Source organism: Melitaea cinxia, chromosome 27, assembly GCF_905220565.1.
Source record: "Melitaea cinxia chromosome 27, ilMelCinx1.1, whole genome shotgun sequence".
Classification (NCBI taxonomy): Eukaryota; Metazoa; Arthropoda; class Insecta; order Lepidoptera; family Nymphalidae; genus Melitaea; species Melitaea cinxia.
The window spans coordinates 3293620-3311559 of record NC_059420.1 but is presented as its reverse complement, the minus strand read 5'-3'; the positions used below and the strand labels follow the sequence as shown (position 1 = coordinate 3311559).

The 17940-nt window shown below is 38.8% G+C and overlaps 1 protein-coding gene across 1 annotated transcript in view; it reads right to left on the bottom strand.

Moving 5' to 3' along the window:
* LOC123667284 (dynactin subunit 1) overlaps positions 1–17940 on the bottom strand; it is a 38958-nt gene that overhangs the window by 13726 nt on the left and 7292 nt on the right. The window contains exons 4-24 of the mRNA XM_045601240.1: positions 15680–15791; positions 15227–15343; positions 14091–14288; positions 13311–13521; positions 10763–10905; positions 10323–10430; positions 9810–9881; positions 9340–9474; positions 8481–8613; positions 7051–7287; positions 6177–6261; positions 5114–5219; positions 4129–4291; positions 3566–3735; positions 3264–3404; positions 2792–2977; positions 2273–2404; positions 1919–2041; positions 1448–1587; positions 1103–1224; positions 346–381 (exon numbers count right to left, since the gene is read on the bottom strand). Of these exons, the coding sequence (XP_045457196.1) occupies positions 346–381; positions 1103–1224; positions 1448–1587; positions 1919–2041; positions 2273–2404; positions 2792–2977; positions 3264–3404; positions 3566–3735; positions 4129–4291; positions 5114–5219; positions 6177–6261; positions 7051–7287; positions 8481–8613; positions 9340–9474; positions 9810–9881; positions 10323–10430; positions 10763–10905; positions 13311–13521; positions 14091–14288; positions 15227–15343; positions 15680–15791 (2870 nt within the window). The remainder of the gene's footprint in view (positions 1–345; positions 382–1102; positions 1225–1447; positions 1588–1918; positions 2042–2272; positions 2405–2791; positions 2978–3263; positions 3405–3565; positions 3736–4128; positions 4292–5113; positions 5220–6176; positions 6262–7050; positions 7288–8480; positions 8614–9339; positions 9475–9809; positions 9882–10322; positions 10431–10762; positions 10906–13310; positions 13522–14090; positions 14289–15226; positions 15344–15679; positions 15792–17940) is intronic.

Genomic DNA, 17940 nt, shown 5'->3' with positions numbered 1-17940 from the left:
TACGAATGACGTCGAATGACGTCTGTACTTCTGCCTATATATACTCAAAATAATCTTAATAAACTTAGTGTTAGATCGACTTTCATTGGGTTTGGTTTCCCTCATAACCTTCCCTCACATGTCGTCTCCTACTCACACGGACAGGGCCATACAGTTTTTTTTTTGGTCCTTCGAGCCGGATATTTTATTTCGATATATATGATTATTATATTCAGGAAAAAAAATGGCAGAACGAAGTTCGCCAGGCCAGCTATTATACATACATATTGAGTAACATAGCACATTATGATAAAGAATCGATATTAAAACACAAAACAAACATGCGGTGAAGCACATTTATCTTACGTGTGTAATCCCGGACCGCGACTGGCGACGCCATGGCTGCACACAGGCACATGTTAGCGTATGTCACTCACACACTCAAATAAATACTTTATACACTTGAAAACCTTTTTGACAGCCAGGTCGGCAAATAAACGTACGGCACACCTGATGTTAACCGGTTACCGTAGATTAACCCCGATCCTGTCCAGGAACTCTCTACCTTACTTTACTACACTTACCATAGACACACACCATAACTTGAGAATAATGTTATTTAGTTGTGATCTACTGAAAGCTTGAGGTACTTCTCTAGACAGGCTGCTTCAGATTTTGTGTAAGATGCTATTATTATACTGCTGTGCTCTTTCTCAATAAAACCTTATTAAAGTCTATAGATAACTTGACTAAATTAAGTTGTAGAATTTTTCGACAACGTATAACCCGCCCATGTAGAAAACGCATATAACCCTATCCATGTAAGAACGAATTATAAAAGTACTCAATAAACCTATCAAATAAAAATGTCAGATGTCTTTAAATTCACAAATGCTTAGGATAGCTCGAACAAATTAAGAAGTAATTAAATCAGATAACAAAATTCCATCACTAACAAATATAATCCGATAAAATTAAGAAGTAATTCTGCACTAAAACATTAAGCCCGCAAAAATTGAGTTTTTTTTTTTTTAAATTTAACATATTTCCAATCAATTTGAATAGTATCCGTAATCAATATATACACGTATAACTTCGTCAAAATAAAAATAGCAGTACTCACCGTGGTGCGTGCCTCTCTTGGCGTACAACTTAAGTTTGTCGCGTAACGCGCCTCGCTCGCTTTCGAGCGAGTCGATATCTTGTTGAAGATGATCCATTGTTTCCTCGAATTCTTTCTCTTTTCTGAAAAAAATAAAAAATTGAAATCAATCTAAGATAAATACACATATTACAGAACTGTATATATAATGTTGCTTGGAATTATTAAAAACATTGCTTTAAACGATACAGTAACCGCTCTAGTTCTAGGTGACTATGCAACCGCTGCAGCGGCTGAAAGGTAACACACACCAAATAAATTGTGTATACAATGTAATAGCTGCAGCGCTGCAACAATCCCACGCACCTCTTGAGCTGGTTTTGCGCGTCGTCCAGTCGTCGCTGCAGCTGCTGAGCGCGCACCTCCGCATCCCTCGCTGCTGAGGCGAGTTTCCTCTCGCCGAGTTCACGGCGTATTTGCATCTCAGACAGTTCTTCTTGTTTCGCCTGCCGACATAATGCTTTACTATACAATTAAGTCATTATTGTATAAGTTTTAGTTATTTAGTTATTCGGGTAAAACGCTGGGCGAGTACATTCGATAAATCTTCGACCGATTTTGGCTACTGTACACGATATTAGCAAAACTTTAGCAAGATGAAATATACCAAACAATAATCGCGCGATCGATTGCACGATGTCAATATTTTTTTTTTTTTTTTGGAAGTTCTCTGACATCTACGATAACTCAAATTTGCAATGTAAAAGATAAAAACTGTATTCACAAATGAAGTAGCGGGTACGGTTTGTATAGAACTTTTTGACATCTTTGTCCCACCTTCAAAGCCTTCCTCAGCTCCTTGATATCCGCCTCTTTGTTCTCGAGTCTGATCGTCAAGGTCTTGGTCTCCTCCAGCTGCTTCTTAACCAGCTGAGCGCGCAGCACTATCGGTGGCGTAGGCTGGAAAATAAATATATTTTTTTTAGTACTATATCCTTTATACCGCAATAGTAACAAACAAGCATACGGCCCGCCTGACGGTACTATGGACGCCTGCAACACCCTGATCCTCAAGTTGAGTTACAGAAATAATATGTAGAATATTAGCCAATTAGGAAAAGGATAAAAGCTTAACCCACCAAATTAATTAAATTAGCAATACAAGAAAGAAAATTTAAAAACAAGTCACACCTTCTCCGAGGCCACATTAGTGAGAGACATGACATCGTACTCCTTGTCCTGGGTAAAGGCAGCCAGTTTGCCCACATCCGCCGCAACGGTGGATAATGCGTGCTTGATAGTTTTAACTGCGCCGTGGTCGTCCTGGAAGGGGGGGGGGGGGGGGGGTAGATGAATTTAATAGTACTTTTATAATAAAACAACAATATATAATGATTTTCAAACTAAATTGAAGTGAATAAAATTTTTGAAATATTATTGGATTAAAGTGTGCAATTCAAACCTTATTTCCAATAATATTTTTAAACAGACCTACAGCCTACGAGACATTTTTTTTTACCGAGAATATACAATACTGTGTAATTTTTTCTATCTTGTTCAGTCCTACACATTTATGTTCGTTTATTTATCGTGACGAATTTTCGTTTCATTGAGTTTCAAATCACGATTCTAAATAAGTTTTCAGCGGCGCGGGGTCGCCCCGCTCGCCCGCCAGCTAGATACACAGACGATACGTCCACGTGAGCGCACCTGCTGGTAGACCTTGTCGAGCGCGGCGGCCCAGACGGCGGCCAGCGGCGCGTGCGCCAGCGGCGCGGGGTCGCCCCGCTCGCCCGCCGTGGCGGCGCACGCCAGCGCGGCGCGGGCCGCCAACGATGCGGCGCGTGCGCAGCGCCACAATCGCACGGCGCTCTCACCGCGCAGCCTCTCCACCAGCTGTACACGTTAACAATACATAAATAAACATTTTTTATACTGCTAGATTCGCAAACGAGCGTACAATTAGCGTAGTTTATACACCAGAAGCATCGCAAGCGCGTTGCTGATTCTATCAACTGTTCTGTTTACGAATCTATCGTACACTAACTTAAAACTTCTTTATGTAGGTAGCATTCACATAATCATACATAAAATTAAATTTTTCATCCTAATTATATATATACACTATGGCATGAAACGATTCATCCAACTCGTTATTGATAAGTTTAGACCCTCCCCATACCTGTAAATCGATGGGTAGCGCGTGTAATTGCACACCGGGCGGCAGTCGCCTCCGGACGCTCTTCAGCTGTTGCTGTAACGACGCGCAGCTCGACTGGATCGACTCGTGCAGCAAACCTAACTCTTGCTGATGATCGGACGGCTGTAAACAACCATGTGTACAATTAAATATTGTATTATATAACGTTGAAGAGCAGCAACACGCACGCAAGTACGTTCGCACGAACGCACGCATGCGTTCTCGCTCGCACACACCCACACTTGCACGCACACATGCTCCCAAACCAACACTCGCACACTCACCTGCAGCACGTGCGTGAGCGCGTTCGCGTCGGCCGCGAGCGCCCGCGCCAGCGCGTCGAGCGCGGCGCAGGCGTGCAGCACGACCTCCCGCGCGCTCCCCGCCCCCTCCACCGCCGCCATGTTGAGCGCGCTCCACATCGCCGCCAGGTACGTCCAGCACCGCTCCATGCCTACGGGCAAAAGCTCGCAGTGAATACAGCCTACTGTATGAGTAATAGTCCGAGATCCGGCTTAAGGAATATAATACCCTTGTGTATAAAATGAAAATAATTCATTCTATATGCACAGCAATAAAAATATATCGGTCACTTTCACCCACTCTTTTGTGCTAGCCCCTACTACTATTTGAAAAAAAAAATAGGAATTTCAATTTAGGAACGTCGTTTTGTCTAATCCGCCAACTTGCAGTGAAACAGTGTGGCGGATTAAGCTCCGATTTTGTCTCAATTTCTATATAGGAGACTGAATGGAAATAGAGGCCTATCCAGCCCCAGGCCCAGCAGTGGGATGACAGAGGCTGAATCGCAATCTGTCTAGAGGTGGTAGGTGGAGTGGGAGCTCACCATCCAGCGAGCAGTTCTCGTCCAGCTCGTTGGTCTTGAGCAGCTGCGCGGCGGCGTCCAGCGCCCTCTCCTGCGCCGCGGCGTCCGGCAGCGCGGAGGCGGCGCGCAGCAGCAGCTCGGGGCTGCAGCGCTCCAGAGCGCCGCTCCACATGCACACCATACACTGCACCATATCGATACCATTTACAATTTTTTATTAATAAATTGTGCTGTGTGGCTACGGCACTAAAGAATTTAGCCACCCCCTCTCTTCCCGTGGGTGTCGTAAGAGGCGACTAAGGGATAACAAGGTTCCACAACCACCTTGGAACTTAAGAAGCCGACCGATGGCGGGATAACCATCCAACTGCTGGCTTTAAAATACACAGGCCGAAGACGGGCAGCAGCGTCTTCAGTGCGACAAAGCCAGTACTGCGGTCACCAACCCGCCTGCCAAGCGTGGTGACTATGGGCAAAGCACATGAGTTCACGTTATTTTTGGCGTAAACTTGTGGAGGCCTATGTCCAGCAGTGGACTGTATAGGCTGTAATAATGATGATGATGATGAATGATATTAATAAAAGAAATAAAAATTAAGGTATAAATATTTTATGTATTAATTATTATGTCTATTTAACTGTGATTTTTTTTTGTATAAAAACTGTCTGCGTTACTGAGTTTGAGTGATGCTCCGAATAAATGTGTTTCTTTCTTTCTTTCTTTCTAAATATATTTTACAATATTAAGTGTTATTTGTGAGCTCAAGAACGTGCTGTATGATGATGCATGAACTTATTTGATGTAATAGTCTAAGATCCGGTCTTAGGAATATATACCCTCGTGTGTTTAATGAAAATGATCCAGTGCATGTGCAAGATAATACACATGTAATAGGTTGCCTATCGAGCCCTGACAAAGTTAATTAAGTAAACAAATTAAGAACCATTGGGCGCTGGTATACATATCAAGACGGATCTCAGACTAATTAGTTGATATTTTTCTTACCTGTATCATATGTAGCTGATACTCCAGTTGACATCTGAAGCTGTATTGCACCGCAGTGTGAGTCCTCATTATGGACTCCTTGTCCCACACGTTCACAGCTGGGAATCTATGTAACAAAGAATTCATCATCTTTATACAAAAGTCGTATTTGTTTATGTACTTTAACAAAAAATAAATAAATAGAAGAATAGAAATATAATAGACCATAATTGTCTTTACAGGCAAACGAAAAAAACCGACTTCAATTACATCGACAAGTAATACAACGTAGGTAGACGAAAAAATATTCAAGTAACTACGCGTTATCAAAGATTACTCCAAAAGTTGTAATCAGATCTCGGTGAAATTGAAATGTGACCACATGATACACACCGACTTTCGATTAAAGTAAAAATCATCAAAATATTTTATTTTATTTTTATTTATTTTCAAGGGTTTCTCTCGATTTGTCGACAGACAGACAGACGGACGGACGGACGGACGGACGGACGGACGGACGGACGGACGGACGGACGGACGGACGGACGGACGGACGGACAGACAGACAGACAGACAGACAGACAGACAGACAGACAGACGGACAGACAGACAGACAGACAGAAAAAAATTGTAAAAAATGTTATTGTGGTATATGTACCGTGTATACAATTATCATACATCTATACGCATTTAGTAAAAAGCGGTTATTTTAATATTACAAACGGACAGTCCAATTTTATTTATTTGTATAGATAGGTTTAAGTTGATAGCATCCTTGAATTTCTAAGTTTATTATTTTGTTATTTCACTTTAGCATTGAAAGTTTGATTGTTACAGTGTTATTTGTTAATTTAAGGTAAATCTGTTATTGGCAATACTATATAGCATATACATGGCTGTAAGGTTTGTAAAGTTGTTGGTTTTCTAAACATAAAAAAAGAGTAAACTGCAATTAACAAATTGCCTTGGATATATAGGAAAGTGTGCTTTAAAACGTAACAAACACAATATCATCATGAGATAAATAATAAATAATAGTTAAAAGTAAAAAAAAAAAATCATTATAAAAAAAATAAAATCTTACTTTTCCCTAATCTGTCCCATTATGATCTCGGCCTTAGTGTTCAATCGCTGCAACAGCAGGATGAACATTATGGCGTCGTGGTCACCTGCAAGTCAAATTTAGACATTAGCAAAATGGTTCTTGAGCCTAAGTTTATCATAATTACAAAATATTTGTTTATCTACACTAATGTTGTAACATTCTACTTATGTTTCCAATACTTGACTTATAATTACTACTGTTATAGCGCAGACAACAAAACACTCAATTTAATCAATTTCACATGATGGTATAATATCCACATCGATATCGTAAAATCTCATTATAACATCGCGCGCATGCGCGCAGTTGCGCTCTCATTGGTTAGATTTTAATGGCGGCAAAATCACTGTGACAATACACGTACGCGTGAATTTAATTTAATAAATTAAAAGTTAAAAATGGATAGCGACGATGATATTTGTACGCCTCCGGATATTCTAGAATTGGCAACAAAATTAACTCACAATCTTTTGCCAGAAAAATCTAGAAAATTATATGAAAATTAACATTAACTTTCAGAATTGTACCATCCAAAATTTGAACAATTATTATAAATAAACTATTGTCAGCTTTTACTCTTGTTGTTTGATTAATTGCATTAGTGAAGATAAAGTAGTGTATGCAACTGCATATAACACGGGTATTAAAACACTCGTTACTATTATGAAACTCGCTGCGCTCGTTTCATAAACTCACACTCGTGTTTTAATACCCTTCATTATATGACAGTTGCATAAACTACTATTAGCAAATTTTATTTTTAAATTTGTATTAACTTTACCTTCCATAATATGATATTACCATCCGGATCACACAGATCAATAAATCACATTGTGCTCACGGCCTCACTCACCGGTGGGCGCCATGAAGTGGTCGGGCAGGCAGGCGGCCAGCATGTCGGCGCGCGCCCGCGCCTGCGCCAGCTCCAGCGCGCGCAGCTGCAGGTCCACGGAGCGCGTGGAGGCGCGCGACTGCTGCACCAGCGAGCCCAGCTCGGGGGGCGACGCGCGCACCTCGGGGCTGGTGGTCGCCTCCGTACCGCTGGACACCACCGCTGTTCCCGCTGGGGACAGTACGATTGTAGTGTTGACTTACAAAAGCTAGTAAAACTTTTTTTTAATTCAATCTGATGTTACCAAAACGTCCAGGACAAGCCAAAACAAAACAAAATCATAATCTTTATTATTTTTGATTTTTTTAAATGTGCATACTCAATAATGCATAGTAGCATTACCTACAAAATTTTGCGAAAACGTCATTTTTTTTAATTCAATCTGATGTTACCAAAACGTCCAGGACAAGCCAAAACAAAAAAAAAACATAATCTTTACTATTCTTGATTTTTTCAATGTGCATAGTCAGTAATGCATAGTATAGATAGCATTACCTACAAAATTTTGCGAATACGTCATTGTGCTTTGCCTAAGCTACCTTAAGCGAGGTAATTGAACTATAATTCTAACTTTCAAATTTTCTGGAGATTATTCTGAAAATCTTTGTCTCTTCAAAACACCACCCAACTATCACTTTAAAGTTATGGTTTGGCGCAATCGCGACATATAGATGTCCTTCATGTTATGTTGGTACCCACACAAGATTTAATTCTGTTGACAGTTATTGATTGTGAAGCAGTTACCCATTTCCTAATTAAGTCAGACATTTTTGAATATAGTACTAACATGTAAAGCAAAACTGGAAAACGCTCAACGTGACACTTATTTCTCATTTCAAATCTATAGGTATTTATTCACAATACACACTTTAACTACATTACAACGTTAGCCGCAGTATAATTAAATAATAACTGCCTCTTCACTTACAAATTATCATATTTATAGGACAACATACCGCCAATAGATTACAAAGATATCAATGACCAATCAGAAAATAGGTATTAACTATTCGGAAGATGGTGTCGCCATCTTTATGTTATTCCGGTACTTCAACCAATAATAACACACAGTAAGAGCACTACAATCTTATAAAATTATTAGAAGCATAATAATAATATCAGTATTTATTGGGCAACTACCCTGCAAAACAGATAATGAAGATGGCGACTAACTAATCGTAAATGAATATCAACCATCCGGAAGATGTTGTCGACATCTTTGTACTGTTCCGGTATTAAGCGAATAAACAAAAAGAGTAATATCTACGCAATATAATGTTGTGTTACAAACATTTATATAAAAGAAAAATGAAGATGGACCTAGACTTTGAAACGTTTTCATCATTGTTTTTCTTATACAGTATGTGTGTTGTGTATTTTATGGATCTCACCTTGCTTGGATTCCAACTGACTCCTCAATTCGTTGTGTTGTTCGGTCATCCGTTGGACGAGTTCTCTGAATTTAACTATTGTCAGATCTCTATCCAGTATTGTCTCCAGGGCCGCTTCCCGTTCTCTTATAGCCTAAATGTAATACCAATTTTTATTAGATGGCAAGTTTTTTTTTGAGTACTAGAAACGGCAAAGTGGAAAAGAAACATACGGCCCATCTGATGATAAGCAGTTACAGAACCATTACAAGCGCGCTGCCAACCCTACTCACGACCCTCCCCAGCTCTGGTTACCTTACTAACCACAGGAGCACAACATTAATTGAGTTATTATTAGTATTGATCTTGTGTAAGGTTGCTAAGCCACCCCCTCTCTTTCCATGGGTGTCGTAAGAGGCGACAAAGGGATAACACAATTCCACTATCACCTTGAAACTTAAAAAGTCGACCGATGGCGGGATAACCATCCAACTGCTGGCTTTGAAATACACCGAAGGCCGAAGACGGGCAGTAGCGTCTTCGGTGCGACAAAGCTGGCTCTGCGGTTACCAACCCGCCTGCCTAGTGTGGTGACTACGGGTAAAACACATGAGTTCACGCCATTTTTGGCGCGAACTTGTGGAGGCCAGCAGTGGACTGTATTAGGCTGAAGTGATGATAATGATGAAGGTTAAGAAATTGTCCTAGCCAGGGTCTAGATTTCGAGCAAGATATTTCTGGCTCGGCCTTACCTCAATCCATTAGAAAACAAAGGCTCAATAATACAAAAATTATGAACAGCTTGTTTCCAGACATCGGTCGGGCTTGATCGCAAGCCTAAAAAGCAATATTCCTGAAACCTCATGGAACTACAACTCACCTCCCTTGTAGCAGCATGAGCCATTTCCAATTCCTCACGAAGGTCCATCTCTAACTCTCGGTTGGACTCCACCAGCTGTTCGTGTACTTCCTGCAGCGCTTCTAACTCTTGGACGTCTTGTTTTAGTTGTTCAACCTGATGGGTTACCATATTTTTAGTTTCGATTATTATTATTATTGTTTTTTGGAATATTTTGCCTAATTTATAGGTTCTGCCTTTTCTGTGTGTTTAACAGAGATTAATGCTTTTTTGCATTTGTTTCAACTTCTTAGACAAACAAAAAAGTACAAGTACAAGAATAATTTAAATTCTCATTTTTCGTTTTGTTTTCTGACCACATTTGAAAGAAATTCTTTTCTGTACAATATTTATTGAATAGTCATTTAAATTAGGTAAACGATAAAGTTACCCAGACGAATTGCAGTTTTTAGTCATTGAAATAAAATTCGGCATGTATTCCTAATACCAACCTGATCTTCTAAGCCCATTTTCTTCTCAGCGAGCTGTTCGACCATCTCTTCGGCACCAAGAGCTGCGTCGACCTAAAAACAAGTGCAAAAAAAAAAACCTATACTTAGGAAGTTACTATTACGGTCATGCACAGTTTTTTGTTGTTTTTCCCACAAAATCCAGTTATTTGTAAGCGATGAAAATTGAATAGTGTTGATGATTCAGAATGACAAAAACTACTAACGGTAAACATAGTTTTAATACGCACTAGTGTCAAGAAAATCACTTTAAAACGTCGATCACTTCGATGTATTAAGCAAATATAAGTAAAATTCTCTACTTATTTGTCATCAAACAACGCTCTATGCTTTTGGATATCTTAAATAATTTTTTCGTAATTTTAATTATTAAAATATTTTTAAAAATAATTTACTGTAAGAAAATGAGAATACAGTTCAAGTCCTTGATTTAAAGTCACCTCAAACACGGGAGACTAGCTATTAATGTCCAAAATAATTTTAATTAGAACTCACCTGTTCCCTTAGATCAGCAACTTGCGCTTCCAACTCTTCAACGCGGGCTGACAGCTTCTCCTTTGTCCGGCTAAGTTCAGCTATCTCAGACTTATACTGCTCCAAATCCTAGAATCATAAAGAAAAATAATAACAGACTCTAACAAAGGAAAAGTTTCGAAACTTTCTTATTGATAAAAAAAAATTAGGATGCAGATCTACGTGAGTCCTCGATCATGAGACCATTCTTCGATCGAGCTGGCTCACCTTCTACATCTTCTGTCGTAGCCCTACACTAGGGTTTTCGGTGACGTCCTTGGTCTCCTGGCAAGGTGTCACCCTCTGCACCTTCTGTCGTAGCCCTACACTAGGGTTTTCGGTGACGTCCTTGGTCTCCCGGCAAGGTGCCACCAGCGTCACCAGCTGCACCACCTGTCCAATGGCCATGCGGCGGCGCTCACCTTGGCCATCTTCTGCATGGCGTGCTTGTCGTGCGCGGACAGGTCGCGCAGGCGCACCAGCGTGTCCCGCAGGCGCACGTTCTGCTGCTGCAGCTGGCGCAGCTCGTAGCCCGTCGCGCCCTCGCCCGCTGCGTACGGGTGCTCTGCTCAGACACGCCGCTATGTACACGCGCTCTACCCGCTTATGATACCGGGGAGGTGGGGGGGGGTGCTTGTCCGGTCAGCTCGACGAGGGATTGTGTAATTCGGGGCTTGGATGCTATTCAAAGTCAATGGAACGGATTGAAGGATATACAGACCGCGCTTGTCTGCGTAGTCTCAGTGGGAGAAGGAAATGATTACAGGGAGGAGGGATTCTGCATATCAGTCTGGTAGGTAGGGACGATGGGCTTGTTTGATCAATCTCAGTTAGAGGAGTGGAGTTGGGTTAGGTAGTGCTTTCTAGTCAAAGTCTTTACTGTCAGAGGGAGGGGGGGGGGGGGGTAATAAATAATATACTGGTGGAAAGGTGAGAACGGTGCGCTTGTCTACTTAGTGTCAGTGGTAGAAAGACTTGAAGTGGGTTGAGTAGTTCTAGTCAAAGTCGTTGACGCTCTACTCGCTTGTATTATATATTACCGGGGTAGAAATGAATGACAAAAGACGAGATCTTTCGAGCACCTTAAATGAATTTTATCTTCACTTGTATTATATTTGGGAAGCAGTTCTTAGTAAGCTCTGGACAGGAGTATATGTGCTTGGGTCTTAAAACAAATTTCAAAATTTTGTTTTGCATTGGTCAATTGAGGGAAAAGTAGCCATTTTTTTCTGGTTAATTTTTGTAGCCTTAGATGTAATCAAAACGTTTCTAATCTTGGAGGACATAAAATAATTTTGAGGGAAGATTCATATGAAAAATTTCTATATAAAGGTATAAATAAGGCCTGCTTTTTTGCCTTAAAATTTTAAAATTCGCCATGTAGTTAAATAGGAAAGTAGGTCGTTTTTGGTCATGATATTTACCAAAATTTAATTCGAATGGGTACTGGGGAAGAAATTTAAGTCATAGTCAGTCGCAAGGTGAAGGTGTATGTAGAAAAGAAAACTGGTAAAACATGCTTATATTAGTAAAAACAAAGTCACACATTCGCTTTAAGTTTATAACCGTAATTATTTTTCTTTATTTTAATTTGTTTTTCCATATCAATCTTAATTAGTAAAAGTGGAGTATGAGAAAAGTGTGTGCGTGTGTGTGCAATTCACACATGGCAGAAGTGAAACTTCTTAAAAGTCATAGGTAGGTAGGTTTTGATTTGTTCTATCGACGAGCCCACTAGCGCCACGCACAACGCGTCGCTTACGTTTCGAGCACTAATGCATTCTATCTCATTCTCTCCCGTACATTTATGTGTTACTTTCTTTATCGTGACGCATCGAATTTCAAATCACAACGGTTCTAAAGAAATTTCACATAAAAAAATCGTTTTTAAAATTGTTTAGCATAAATTTTTTTATAATAAACTAGCTGACCTGGCGAACTTCGTATCACCTTATTTTTTCCTGAAATATAATAATAACATAATATATCAAAATAAAATATAGCCTATCTTTTAAGTTGGATCAAACTGCACACGGTGTGCAAATTTGACTAAAATCGGTTAAGTAGTTTAGGAGTCCATTGAGGACAAACATTGTGACACGAGATTTATATATATTAAGATACGTCATAAGACGCGTCAGAGAGAAACATGTTAATTTTATCATTTCTTTAGAGAAAATAATTTAAAGTGTACCATCAGTAAAACAATTAGGTTAATGTGACCCTATCCAACGAATGTGTGACATCAAACAACAAAAATAAAATCACAATTACAAAAAATATAAAAAAGAATTATAATCATACAGCACACAGAGACAAAAAAAAAAACTCATGCCAAAATAATTTATCTTATTGTACGTACATGCATTAGTTGTTCTTTAAATTCTATAAAATAAAAAAATATATACTTAAATAAATAAATAAATAGATACATATATAATAATTTTAATAAATAAAACTTTTGAAAGACAAGAAAATATTTAAAAAATTCATAATAAATGAAACAAATAAGTTTTTCAAAGGAGTCCCCTAATATGTGGTAATCGTATAGAAATATATTTGCAACATATATATTTTGTATTTTGAGTAAAGCGGTCGTGTCTGAAATCAGTATATACAAAGAAAATTACAAGAAAAGTTATAGCAGAAGGATATAATTATATTAGCATAAGAATACGTAAGTACGAACAACCAGTTGATTAGAAGTTTTTTACAAACATTTTAATTAATAGTATTCAAATCTCTAAGAGTTCTTTTGTCACTATGGCTGTGACGCGTGATGTGTGATACGCTACAGTCACGTATGTTAACACTGACGTCCCGTATGACGTGTGAAGTGTGACGTATGATGTGTTACGTGTGACTTGTTATGTGTGACGCGACTTCAGCTAGTCGCGGTATTACCGCCGACGCCCGTGTAAGCTGTATTGCGTAACGTGTGATGTGTGACGCGTGACGCGAGACACTCACGTATGTTCCCGCCGGCCTCCATCTCGGCGCGCATGAGCTGCAGGTCGAGCGTAGCCTCCTCCAGTTTGTCTCGACACTGTTCCAGCTCCAGTTGTAGCGCTTCTGCCCTTTCTTCGGCCATTTCCTTGTCAAGGGCTGCCATTTCTGCCGCCTCTTGAAGTTCGGCTGTCTCATCGTTGTGTAGTTCGAGTGCCTCTTGAGCCTCTCGGAGCTGCCAACATTAAATACTATGAGAATTTTGATACTACCTATCTTTTGGAAAAAACGAAAACTTTCACTCAAGGAGAAGATAAGTGGCTAATAGACTATTGGTTTCTCTCTCATATCCTCATAGCCTTATATTTCTTTAAGTGAGCGAGGAACTTTTTTATCCTTCGATACTACCAGGGTTAGTGAAACTTAATATCTGACGATATTAAGTATCACTGCTTGCTCATATACTCGCCACCCGAAAAAGTAATCATGATTATTTTTTTTTTTTATAAAACTGTATAATACTACAAACAAGCGTTCGGTCCACCCGATGGTAATCGGTTACCGTAGCTTAAATACGGCTGCAACACGAGAAGCATTGTAAGCCCGTTGCCAACCCTACCCCACCCAGCAGCTCTGACCACCTTACTGACTACAGGAACACTGTTGTATTCTAATTGAGAGTAGTGTTATTTAGTTGTGATCATCTTCAAGGTTGACCAGTCGTACTTGGCCAGTCGACCGTCGGCTCACTTTCCACTCTCTCTTCCAACATAACTAAACTTAAGTCCCTATTTCTCCACCTACCTCCTGTTTGGCCCTCTGCAAATCCCGCTGTAACTGAGCCTGCGACTCCATAATCTTGGATTTGAACTCGTTCGCCTGATCCAGCTGGAGACGGACCCTCTCCAGCTCCCGGATCTTGTCTCGGTCTTCGGCGCGACGGACCTTCAGCGTTTCCAACTTCTCCTTGAGATCTTCGACTTCAGATTTAAGGGCTATAATCTAGAACAAAAAAAAAAAAATTGATATTTAGCAGTTTTAGATAAATAGCAAAGATGTTTGGGTTTAGCCAGAACTATTTTTTGGATATTATGTGGCATATATAACTGAAGTTATAAATTAAAATTCAAATTGGAATCAATTTTATTTTGAATATAGATGTTAAAGATATCATTAGTTGAAGTAGAAGTATATCTTTTATATATTTTAACATCTATATATATAAAAAATTCGCGTCACGATGTATGTTAGCGATAAACTCCGAAACTACTGGACCAATTTTTTTATTAAATTTTGTAAGCATCTGTAATTTGGTCCGACTTGCGAGATTGAGTAGTTTCTATCTCATTTGTTGATCTCAACATTTGTTTATTGCAAATTAAATGTTTATTAAACGAATTTAGTGTGTATTTCTCGGTTAGTTCTATAAAATCCAGCGGTTTAGCATCTAAGTTGCACAGATATCCGGTAGATGGCACCGTATTTCTATTTCTAGATTATAGATGGCGCATTTGAATATCATCACATCAGCTTATGGACGCCCACCGCTGGGCATAAGCCTTCCCTAATGTTATCCACGACGATTGGTCCTGCGCAGCACGCATCCATCGGCTTCCCGCGACCCTGACTAGATCGTCGGTCTACCTCGTTGGGGGCCTGCCAACGCTGCGGCGCCCGGTACGTGGTCGCCACTCGAGAACCTTTCCGCCCCATCGACCATCTGTTCTTCGAGCTATGTGACCTACCCATTGCCACTTCAGCTGTGAGATCCTTCAAACATTGTCGGTTACCTTGGTTCTCCTCCGTTTGAATATAGAATGTACATAAATTTTAATAAATTATAATTACTGGGTGGGGTCAGCTAGTATATCGTATATACAAGGATATTTCCAGCTGTAGGGCTCATTGTAAGTGGGGAGGTATTATTTAAGCCTACTAACCTCCTGTTGTGCCTGCATGTTAGCCAGTTTATCTTCAACCGCTGTGGAAACTGGCTGCGGCGAAGTCAAACTTTGTCCTGGAGTGAACTGAGGAGTCAGGGTCTCCACGAAACCAGTCTGGAACAATGGCATATACCATTAATAATTGGAAAAGCAAATATTATTCACCCAACAGATGGAGCCCAAAATTATAAGATTCCAATTTTCTGGGCAATGAGAGGGAATTTTTTTAAATTATGAAGGTATCTATACACACAACTATTATTATCCTACAAAACCTGGGTAATTTTCTTCATTCCATCTCCGTTGAAAGTAGAAAGAAATAGGAGTGAGAGGGAGGAACGAAAGAGAGAGGGTGAGAGGGGGGAAGAGGGGGGAAGAGTACTTTATTGTACACTACAATTACAAAGGAATTAATACAAATTAATGTAAGCGTAATAAAATAATTTTTACCTCAACAAAAGATGCCCTCTTCCCAGTGAGATCTGGCGAGGTAGCCCTCTCGGTAGTAGGTGAAACATACGACGTCAAAGACTGGCGGCTGCTCGCGAGAGACGTCCTGGAACTACCAGTAATATTATTACCTACTTGAATAAACTTACTTGAATTTACAGTGGCGTGCATCTTATACAAAGCAGATAGCCTACCCTCTACCCAAGTTCGCTAATCCCCAACCTTTATGCTAAAGGGATAAGATAATACCCATTTACTTAAACGATTAACTATTTACAGATGGACTGTAGAAATTTATTTTATTTTATTTATTTTATTTTATTTATTTATTTTCAATTAAATGTCAACATTAATTTTTTCTGCACAAAAGATGAACCCGCTGCAGTGTACATGTCTTAAAAAAATACAACTGAATTAGTTGCAATCGACATTGTTTAAATTCATCTCGTTTAACAGTCTAAATTCGTACCTGCAACTGTATACAAAATTAAATTTTGGACTCTGGTTGTGTAAATATTGCAAAAATGTTGACATATTATTTTTGACCATACGAAAATATAATGTTTAAAAAAAAGAATATTCTAATTTTTGAAGTTAAAAGTTAACTTTTTTTATTAAGTTTTTTTTTAAGTTTATTTTTTTAGAAGGGTAAAATTTTTACGGATGAAACGGCAACGTTTTTGTCGATGGCGCTGGAACGGAAATCTAAAGCTTTAGATTTGTATAAATATAAACGAGACTTAAAAATTAGTTTGAGAAAGAAGTTTCACTTCTGACATGTGTACTTTGTACGCACACACTTTTTTGTGTCTGCAACCAGAGGTGATTATAATACTAATTGGTACAAATGTAAACAATCTTATAACATATTAGTACTACTTATATGATGTACAACTTTGTATGTATTAAATAATGTATAATTGTGTAACTGTTTGGTAAGTTTTAATATAAACCAATTGAAGACAGTCTCGCAAAAAAAAATAACACCAAATCAAAAAAAGCGATGTAGATTTAAATCTAGTTTTTAAATATATAACATTACTATTGTTTTAAATAAAAATTGTTACTATACATTTGTAAGACAACACAAAAAAAAATTACAGGCAGATCTTTTTTAATGACGACACGTTGGCGAAGTGGTAACATCGCTGGTTGTTGCGCTAGTGGTCGCGGATTCGCTCCCCACACATGACAATCATTTGCATTGACCATACAGATGTTTGTCTTGGTCTGGGCGTTTGTGCTTGTATATTGTGTGTTTCTGGACCCCCGACACTGAAGAAAAACCTACTGGGGGCCGTCGAGTGTGAAGCGTTTATGATTATTATTATTTTTATAACTTCATATTTCTGTTGGAATTGTCTGTGTAAAGTATGCACGCCACTTGTTGAAAATAACTCTAAGCTTATAACATAAACTTTGACTTTAAACCCATATAAAATAACATTTAAATAATATAACCAAGCATCACTATATACAGTTACACAAAATGATGAATGGATTTAGAGCCCTTCAATTGCGACCCATTGATTTGTAAAAGCTAAAAATAGTAATTCGATTAAATTGTGAGCAGTGTATCCCATTGAGGCCCCTCGTTCGAAGGGAGCCTGAGAGCTAAAACCCTCTGAGGAATGGGGGACCCAACTTACACTTCCAAAATTCTATAAATTCGGTACTATGTTAAAGCAGTGACCCTATTATCAAAGTGCATTAAAAAATAAAATAGATAGTCAAGAATGCCCCATGTTCAAGGGAGACTTGAGAGCTAAGGCCCTCTAAGAGATGGGAGACCCAAGTTACACTTCCAAGATATTGAGCATTAAGTGCTGTAGTAAAATTTGTACAAATTCTATTATAAAAGTGCGTTAGAAAAAAAGACTTAACTATACAACTATTCTATACTATTAATAATATTAAGCAGTAAATAGTTTTGTTTTGTGTGTATGTCAACGTCAAAAAGGCATATATATTTTTGGGTGACTCCACCACCGCTCACTGTTCCAACAATAACCACTAAAAATAACATGTTGATGGTAAGCGATTACCGTTGACTAAAAGAAGCATACAATAGCAGAAGTATTACAAGCGAGTTGCCAATTGCATATTGGTAACATTTTACACGTTGACTGGCAACTTATAATTACGCGATATTGATTATATCTTTAAAATTAATTTGTACAAATTCGTAAAACAAACTAATCTCCAATTTATTAAAAAAATATTCATATTAAATTTTTAAATAGCAACAATGATAACATTTT